The 9642-nt window shown below is 49.3% G+C and overlaps 1 protein-coding gene across 1 annotated transcript in view; it reads right to left on the bottom strand.

The window, feature by feature from the left end:
* Positions 1 to 9308, bottom strand: part of R3HDML (R3H domain containing like) — an 18488-nt gene extending 9180 nt beyond the window's left edge. Inside the window, exons 1-4 of the mRNA XM_017878056.1 lie at positions 9048 to 9308; positions 5211 to 5329; positions 2999 to 3131; positions 371 to 486 (exon numbers count right to left, since the gene is read on the bottom strand). Of these exons, the coding sequence (XP_017733545.1) occupies positions 371 to 486; positions 2999 to 3131; positions 5211 to 5329; positions 9048 to 9308 (629 nt within the window). The remainder of the gene's footprint in view (positions 1 to 370; positions 487 to 2998; positions 3132 to 5210; positions 5330 to 9047) is intronic.
* Between the last annotated feature and the right edge of the window lie 334 nt (positions 9309 to 9642).

Below are 9642 nucleotides of genomic sequence, written 5' to 3' on the forward strand. Positions count from 1 at the left end.
CCAGGATGGTCTCGATCTCCTGACCTCGTGATCCGCCCGTCTCGGCCTCCCAAAGTGCTGGGATTACAGGCTTGAGCCACCGCACCCGGCCCTTTTTTTTCTTTTTTTAAGAGACAGGGTCTTGCCGTGTTCCCCAGGCTGATCTTGAACTCCTGGGCTCAAGGGATCTGCCCACCTTGGCTTCCCAAAGTGCTGGGATTTCAGGCATGAACCACCATGCTTGGCCTTAATAAACTCTTAAAACTACCCAAATTATATGGTATTGAGGACACTTAGAATGAAGAAGGGATAGGGACTGTATCTTTCTTTGACTTCTCAGGACCCACCCTCCTGCCCCAGGGCCCCCTTTGCCTTAGATGCGGGCACTTACTTAATGGCGTAGTTGCAGACCAAGTATGCCGCCCGATGCCAGGTGTTGCCCCAGACGCTGATGCTGCCACAGGTGTGGATGGCGCAGCCCAGCCGATTGGAGGATGCCCACACCATCTGATGAAGGACAGAGACAGTGGAGGCTGTGAGAAGGGCTCAGTGGGACCCAGGCTCCCTGGGGTTGTGCAGTTGCATTAGGTGAGGTCTTCCTGGGAGAGACAGTCTGCCTGTTCCAAGGTGTTGGGGGAGGAAACGGAGGCATTTATATTGTAACATAATGTTTCTCAATCTTTTTTTTTTCTTTTTACTGCAACAGTAGGGAATAATTTTATATTGTTACAGGTGTACAAATAGACACACATATACACACAATTTGAACAAGAATTTTATGAATCACTAGCCTTATCATGTTATCATGTGTGACATGTTTTCTTTCATTTCATACTGCACTCAGTCAAGTGCAGCTGTGAGAAGGGAGTTGGATCTGTAACTGACTGTAAACAATCAATTGAGAGAACGCACTACCTTCAGACTAGCCAATAAAATATATTTTTTCTGACAGTCACTAATGCTTTTATTTATTTATTTATTTGGAGACAGTCTCGCAGTCACCCAGGCTGGAGTGCAGTGGTGATATCTTGGCTCACTGCAACCTCTGCCTCCCAGGTTCAAGTGATTCTCCTGCCTCAGCCTCCCGAGTAGCTGGGGCTACAGGCGTGCACCACCATGCCCAGCTAATTTTTTGTATTTTTAGTAGAGATGGGGTTTTGCCATGTTGTCCAGGCTGGTCTTGAACTCCTGACCTCAGGAGATCCACTCGCCTCAGCCTCCCAAAGTACTGGGATTACAGGTGCGAGCCACTGTGCCCAGCCATCTAATGTTTTTAATAATTTGAAATAAAGTATCTGGGTTTCTTCTTTTTCTTTTCTTTTTTGGATTGTTTACCTTTTGTTTTAAGTTCAGGGGGACATGTTCAGTTTGTTACATAGGTAAACTCTTGTCATGGGGGTTTGTAAAGATTGTTTCATCACCCAGGAATTAGGCCTGGTACTCGTTAGGTTAGTTATTTTTTCTGATGCTTTCTCTCCTCCTGCCCTCCACCCTCTGACAGGCCCCAGTGTGTGTTGTTCCCCCCTCCCGTGTCCATGTGTTCTCATCATTTAGCTCCCACTTATAAATGAGAACATGTGGTATTCGGTTTTCTGTTCCTGCATTAGTTTGCTAAGGATAATGGCCTCCAGCTCCATCCATGTTCCTGCAAAAATACATGATTTTGTTCTTTTTTTATTAGCCAACATATTTTCTTTCTTTCTTTTTCTTTTCTTTTCTTTTCTTTTTTTTTTTTTTTTTTTTTTTGAGAAAGAATCTTGCTCTGTTGCCCAGGCTGAAGTGCAGTGGCTCACTGCAAACTCTGCCTCCTGGGTTCAAGTGATCCTCCTGCCTCAGCCTCCCGAGTAGCTGGGATTACAGGCACCCACCACCACACCTAGCTAATTTTTTGGATTTTTAGTAGAGATGGGGTTTCATCATGTTGGCCAGACTGGTCTTGAACTCCTGACCTCAGGTGATCTGCCCACCTCGTCCTCCCAAAGTGCTACGATTACAGGTGTCAGCCACCGCACCCTGACAGCCAATATATTTTCTATACTTTTCTATTCATTTCCTTTTTAAATTATTATTTTTAGAGAGGTGGGTCTCACTGTCACCCAGGCTGGATTGCAGTGGTAGGATCATAGCTCACCGCAATCTCAACCTCCTGGGTTCAAGCGATCCTCCTGTCTCAGCCTCCCAAGTAGTTTGGACTAAAGGTGTGCACCATCAAGCCTCACTATTTTTTTTTTTTTTTTTTTTGAGACAGAGTCTTGCTCTATTGGCCAGGCTGGAGTGCAGTAGTGCGATCTTGGCTCACTGCAACCTCTGCCTCCTGGGTTCAAGTGATTCTCCTGCCTCAGCCTCCCAAGTAGCTGAGATTACAGGCACATGCCACCATGCCTGGCTATTTGTTTGTATTTTCAGTAGAGATGGAGTTTCACCGTGTTAGCCAGGATGGTCTCGATCTCCTGACCTCGCAATCCACCCCCTTGGCCTCCCAAAGTGCTGGGATTACAGGCATGAGCCACGTCGTCTGGCCAAGACTCACTATTTTTAAAAAGGTTTTTAGAAATGAGGTCTTGCTATGTTGCCTAGGCTGGTCTCAAACTCCTGCATTCAGGAAATCCTGCCATCTCAGCCTCTCAAGTTACTGGGATTACAAGCGTGAGCCACTGCACCCAGTCGTTTTCTTTCTTTATATATATATAACTATTTTGATTTTTGGGGGTGGGGATGGAGTTTCGCTTGAACCTAAGAGGTGGAGGTTGCAGTGAGCCGAGATCTCACCACTACACTCCAGCCTCAGCAACAGAGTGAGACTGTCTCAAAAAACAAACAAACAAACAAACAAAAAACAAAAACAAAAACGATTCACCTCAGTTCAGTGTGCACACAACTTTCCAGGAATATGCTTCTTTGGTGAAAAGAAGCTCATAAAGGTCTTTGTTTGCATTCTCATATCTGCTCCACACATTCCTTTTCTCCTAAGGCAGCAGGATGTGTTATCCCAGGGTCCCCAGCCCTGACGGTGGAGTACCTGGGTATAGTGGGAGCAGGTGGGGCCATCGCAGTGCCAGGGGCAGTGTGGGTTACAGTCCCTCGGGGCGGGAAACAAGTAATGCCGCTTCTCCGCAGACCAGGACTTCATGAGATCCACCGCGGACCGGTACCTGGGGAGGCGGGGGACACGGAAGAAGCTAGGTGAGAGGATGGAAAAGTGGCTCGGCCGCCAACTTGCTGGTGACCTTGGGTGAGTCACTTTGCTTCCTTTCCTTCATCTCAGTTTCCTATCTGGGAGCAGGTGGGCAGTGGCCCCTGCCTCACAGGCATGTTCTGAACCCTTGTGAAGTGCCTCCCTGTACCTAGCACATGGTAAGTCCTCAACAAAGCATACGTGTTACTGTCATACAGAGGGCCAGGCAGGAGGTGCATCTCAGATGGGGGAGCTTGCATTTTAGGGAAGGAAGGGCTCATTAGACCATCTCCTAGGCCTCTGAGATATGAGAAGAAGGCAGATACTGGTATGACACCCTGAGATACCCTCTGCAGTCTGAAAAGCCATCTGGGGAGACCTGAGGGCTTTGTCTCTTTTTTTTTGAGACGGAGTCTCGCTCTGTTGCCCAGGCTGGAGTGCAGTGGTGTGATCTCAGCTCACTACAACCTCTGCCTTCTGGGTTCAAGCAATTCTTGTGCCTCAGCCTCCCAAGTAGCTGGGACTGCAGGTGTGCACCACCACGCCTGGCTAATTCTTGTATTTTTTAGTACAGACGGGGTTTCACCATGTTGGCCAGGCTGGTCTCGAACTCCTGACCGCAGGTGATCTGCTCGCCTCGGCCTCCCAAAGTGCTGGGGTTACAGGCATGAGCCACCGCCCCTGGCCTTTGAGGGCTTTTTCTATCACACATATTTGACAGAGGCACAAATACATAAAAATATACATAAATGACTAGTGAGGGAGAAAATCTGGAAGAATGCACATCCATGCTTTACGACAGCACAGCTTCGTCTCTAACACCGCTTCCTTTCTCTCTGTGAGCCTCTCAAATGGTGGCCATGGGTAGGGGTGGAGTCTAGCAGGAAGAGTTCACTGGCAGGAAGAGTTCACTGGCAGGGGAGAGGGGAAGTGAAATGGAGGCATCACCCAACGTCTGCTCTGTAGGGCTCTGAGTGACCATTCACAGCTCTCAGAGGCTGGTGCTGGTCGTGACCAGTCAAGGACATGAAAAAACGCAGACAGGGCCTTGAATTTCCACTGAGCTCACTTGAAAAGATTGGTCTTAATTCTTTCCCACTCTCCCCGGGGTGATGGCAGAATGGCGAAGATGGGAAGGTAGTTGTTTTTCTAACATCCTTATTTGGCAAAATAAAAATCTGACAATCTTGTAGCAGTTTCACAGATGTCTTTTTGCAATGTTATAGGCCTGTGAAATCCGCAAGTCTGGAAAGAACTGAGCTAGGCTAACACCTTTGTTTTAGAAACAGGGACACCAAGGTTTAGAAGTTTAGAAAGTGGAAATAACTTCCCAAGGCCACCCAGGTCAGAAGATCCCCAGATTCCGACTCGGGAGTCAGAATGGCAGTGAGAAAGTCAGGCCAGAAGGGTGGGTTTGCCATTCTCAGACTTATCTTTATTTTATTTTATCCTCTTATTTTTATTTTACTTTATTGATTTATTATTATTTTTGAGACACAGTCTCACTCTGTCACTCAGGCTAGAGTGCAGTGGCGCAATCTCAGCTCACTGCAACCTCTACCTCCTGGGTTCAAGTGATTCTCCTGCCTCAGCCTCCCGAGTAGCTGGGATTACAGGCATGCGCCACCATGCTGGGCTAATTTTTGCATTTTTAGTAGAGGCGGGGTTTCACCATGCTGGCCAGACTGGTCTTGAACTACTGACCTGAAGTGATCTGCCCACCTCAGTCTCCCAAAGTGCTGGGATTAGAGGTGTGAGCCACTGTGCCCGGCCCCTTATCCTATTTTCTGAGTCTTCCAATCCCTCCTCACTTTCCATGACGATCTGTGCACTTGTTTGTTCTCAAAACAAGACTTGCCTCAATTCAATGTATACACAATTTTGTTAGGGTTTTGCCTGCCCCTCCTAACTAGAATGCAGGCTCCCTGCAGGTGGAGAGCTTGTCTGCCTTGCTCGCCACTGTATCCCAGTGTCAAGTGCAGCACCTGGTACAGAGTAAGTGTTCAATGAGTGCTTGTTGAATGACTGAGTGAAGGAAGGGCAGAGGGTCACTCACTGGCCAGAATGGATGGAGAGGTTCTGGCCCACGTATCTCATCAGCTGTGAAGGCCCATGTGCCCAGATGCACTGGGTGGCCCAGGCCTCGGCAGCCCTGGCCAGCCGCTTGTCCCAGACCTGGGGAAAGAAAGGCAATGAAATTCCCCAAGGGAATAGCCACCATCATCACAACCGTGTCCAGAGATGCACATTTACCTGGTGCCGGTTCTCCCCCATCTCCCTGGAACCTTACAACAAACCCACGTGACAAAGTAGAAGACTGAGGCTCAGCTCGCTGATGACTTGAAGGGCAACCATGAGTCTATACCAGAGCTGGGGTCCACACCCAGATCTCTCGACTCTGAGCTTGGGCTCTGCTCTGAGCAGGGTCGAGGGTGTTCATACAGGAGTTCTCAGCAGTCCCTGGAAGTGACTGAACCCAGAAGGATGAGAAAATAACTAATTCTTAAATCGTATTTATAGTATTTTCTTTTTCTTTCTTTTTTTTTTCTTTTCTTTTCTTTTTTGAGACAGGATCTCACTCTGTCACCCAAGCTGGAGTGCAGTGGCGCCATCTCAGCTCACTGCAACCTCTGCCTTCTGGTTCAAGCCATCCTCCCTCCTCAGCCTCCTGAGTAGCTGGGACTGCAGGCGCATGCCACCACACCTGGCTAATTTTTGTAGACACAGGGTTTTGCCATGTTGCCAAGGCTGGTCTCCAACTCCTGGCCTCAAACAATTCACCTGCCTCAGCCTCCCAAAGTACTGGGATTACAGGGCACTTCGGGAGGCTGAAGCAGGTGGATCGCACCCGGCCTTGCAGTATCTTCTAAATGTGTTTACTTTAACATTAAAAATGCTTAATTCAAAGGCTTTTTTAAATTGTGAAAATATGCATAATTTTAATATGTAAGATATCCATCTGGGCATGATGGCTCACGCCTGTAATCTCAGCACTTTTGGGAGGCTGAGGCAGGCAGATCACTTGAGGTCAGGAGTTCGAGACCATCCTGGCCAACATGGAGAAACCCCCCTCTCTACTAAAAATACAAAAATTAGGCCAGGCATGGTGGCTCACACCTGTAATCCCAGCACTTTGGGAGGCCGAGGTGGGCGGATCACCTGAGGTTAGGTGTTCGAGACCAGCCTGGCCAACATAGTGAAACCCTGTCTCTACTAAAAATATAAAAATTAGCCGGATGTGGTGGTGGGCACCTATAATCCCAGCTACTTGGGAGGCTGAGGCAGGAGAATCGCTTGAACCTGGGAGACAGAGGTTGCAGTGAGCCGAGACCGTACCATTGTACTGCAGCCTGGGCAACAAGAGTGAAACTTTGTCTTAAAAAAAAAAAAAAAAAAATTAGTCAGGCGTGGTGGCGTGTGCCAATGGTCCCAGCTAGTTGGGAGGCTGAGGCACAAGAATTGCTGGAACCCAGGAGGCAAAGGTTGCAGCCAGCTGAGATCGTGCCACTGCACTCCAGCTTGGGCAACAGCGAGATTCTGTGTCAACAACAACAACAAAAATAGATATCCAAGGAGTAACAATAGAAAGTCTCATCTCTCTCCTATACTTGTCCCACAACCCCACCACCCTGCATGCCATCCCAAGAGGCAGTCACCACTGCTTCTTGTGTCCTCTGTATACAGGTATATATTCTGTACCTGTACAAGCAGCTCTCTATATATAGACACACACACACACACACATATGCAAATGGCAGCATTCTATTCTGCACCTTGCTCTTTTGTCTTAGGGATTATTTTGTCATTAGGGATTATTCCCCATGGCGAATGCCCTCCTCATCCTCCTTAACAGTTTTATAACCTTCCAATGTATGAATTCCCCAAGTTTTATAACCGGAAAATATGTCAATAAAATACAAGTTCCCTTCCAGCTCTGACTTCCTGGGATTCTCTGAGATAGGAATTGTTCATTCATCAAATATCAAACAACACCTCTAGGCACTGAGGACTCAGGGTAGCAAGGCAACAAGGCCTTCAACAAGTCGCTGATCATTATAGTCCTGGTCGGTGTGAGAATGAGAAATGGGAGCCAAACTTTCTTGGGGCAGTGAGAGAAGGGTTGCTGGGACAAAGGCTGTTGAGTTGGACAGCCTGTTCTGTGAGTAGAAGTCAGCTAGGGAGGGAGAAATGGGGCATCCAAAGAGGGGTCCAGGTACCTTCCCAGGGTTGTCTGGCCCAATCTTTCTTTTTTTTTTTTTAGATAGAGTTTCACCCAGGCTGGCAGGATCTAGGCTCACTGCAACCTCCGCCTCCCAGGTTCAAGCAATTATCCTGCCTCCACCTCTCAAGTAGCTTGGGATTACAGGCGCCCATCACCACACCCAGCTAATTTTTGTATTTTTAGTAGAGACTGGGTTTCACCATGTTGGCCAGGCTGGTCTGGAACTCGTGACCTCAGGTGATCCGCCCGCCTCGGCCTTCCAAAGTGCTGGGATTACTGGCGTGAGCCACCGCACCGAGCCGTCTGGCCTAGTCTTTTAGGAAGAGCAGAGGAATGCTTCCCTCATGCTGCAATGGGGTAAACTGAGGGGAAGAGCAGACTAAACATGAAACCTACATGTTCATGCCCTCCCTGGGGTCCCTGGTGAAACATCTAACTCTTTCTGCTCCATGACGCCTGCAGTCATTAAACAGCTGTTGGGGCAGGTGCCACACACGCACAACAGGTGCTCGATAAATGTGCCATTTGTTTGAAAAGTGGAGGGCGTTCTAGGTGCTAACAAATGAATGAACAAGTCAATGACTCCCCTGTGCTCTAGCTGCCTGCCGTCCCAGCTCCTATTCCCACCCCTCCCAACACCGTATTGCCACCTCACGTTATCTTATATATATTAATATCTTGTTGTTGATGCTGGTTTTCTTATTTCCACTAAAATGTCAGCTCCATGAAGGAAGGAGCCTTGCCCATTCTGTTCCCAGCAGTGTCCATAAGGCTTAGCATGGTGCCTGGTTCCAAGTGTACTCCAAGTATAAGTCAATGGATACGATGAAAAAGTTTTCAAGCTATCGAGTGGCATGTGTTGGTCTTTCAGGGGGCAGACTGGCAAACTCCCTAAAGACATCTCTGGGTGGGCTGGAAACCCATCTAGGCTGGTTTTGGACAATGGCCCTGGGGGAGGAGCTGTAAGAAAGAGGTTGGTGCCCTCCTCTGACTTCTTGGGGGCTGGAGTGAGAGCCACCAGCCCTGCCTCTTTGAGGGGAGACATCCCAGCTTCCTCTGCTGGTCAGCTGCTGGTTTTCCTCAGCCTAAGATTCCCCAGTACCTGTCCCCACTGCTCCAAGCCTGCCTCCAGGGGCTTGTGGAGGATGGTGTGGGTGTGTCAGTCAAACCCTTAGGGCAAAGAGACAAGAGCATGGAAAGCACCAGCCACACACCCCCTGCGGGTCCCCAGTGTGGAGAGCCAAAATTCTTGGGTAGGGGATTGCGATGGTTAACAGTTGTGGTGATGCCAGGTGGCAGCAGGCAGGCCTGGATTAAAATCCTGGCTGGGTGACCTTGGGCAAATTAATTCTCTGAGTCTCAGTTTCTTCCTCTGGAAAATGGAGATGATACTCACATACAGTGCCTGGCGCACAAAGGCGTCCCTTACATAGTAGTCCCACGCCCCTGACTCACTGGAAGAGCTGTGTAACTTCCTTAGTTTCCTCATCTGTAAAATGGGCAGATTAACTCCTGCCCTTTCCACAGGTCGACACCCAGATACTGGCTAGTGGGGCCAGGCAGGCAAGTGGTCCAGCTCTTAAAAGCCAGTCATTCTAGGCCGAGATGAGTTGGCTGCATTCGCCAGAAGGGGCACTGCAGGGGGTGGGGGGGGCGGGCACGGGGACTCACCATGTATTCCATGTTGGCAGCAGGCGGGTACACGCTGGCCCGGATGTGGTTGTGATAATCCAGTAAGGCATTCATGTCTCTCACAGAGATGTGGCGCCTCCGGCGGTACCTGGGCACCCCCAGGCCACTCGGGAGCCGCACAGCCGTGCTCTCGGGCCGGGCTGGGGCCGGGGTAGCATTACGCATCATCAAGGCGTTCGCTGCCTGGCCAGCCCAGAAGAGCAGGCCTGCCAGGCCCACGGTGCCAGGCAGCAGGGGCATAGCTGGATGGAGGGGTCACAGGTCTGCCTCGTGCAATCACAGCCGGCTGCCTGGAAGGGGTAGGCACGAAGCAGAGTAGATTTGTCCCCGCTTTGCTGCAATTTAGGAATTGAGAATGAGACACAGAGAAAACCCAATGGCAGAGAATGAAAGAGGCGGAGAAAAAAGACCAAAAAGGGGACAGAAAAAAAGAGTTACAGAGAAAAAAGAATGAGAAATAGAAAGGTAAAGAGATAAGGGAGCACCAGACCCTGAGCATTCTCCAGCAGTGCTAACCCAGAGGATGCTGCCTCCTGGGAACCTGGCAAAGACCTCTGGATGCAGCTCTGGTCCA

This window comes from Rhinopithecus bieti, unplaced genomic scaffold, assembly GCF_001698545.2.
Source record: "Rhinopithecus bieti isolate Rb0 unplaced genomic scaffold, ASM169854v2 scaffold_10347, whole genome shotgun sequence".
Lineage (NCBI taxonomy): Eukaryota > Metazoa > Chordata > Mammalia > Primates > Cercopithecidae > Rhinopithecus > Rhinopithecus bieti.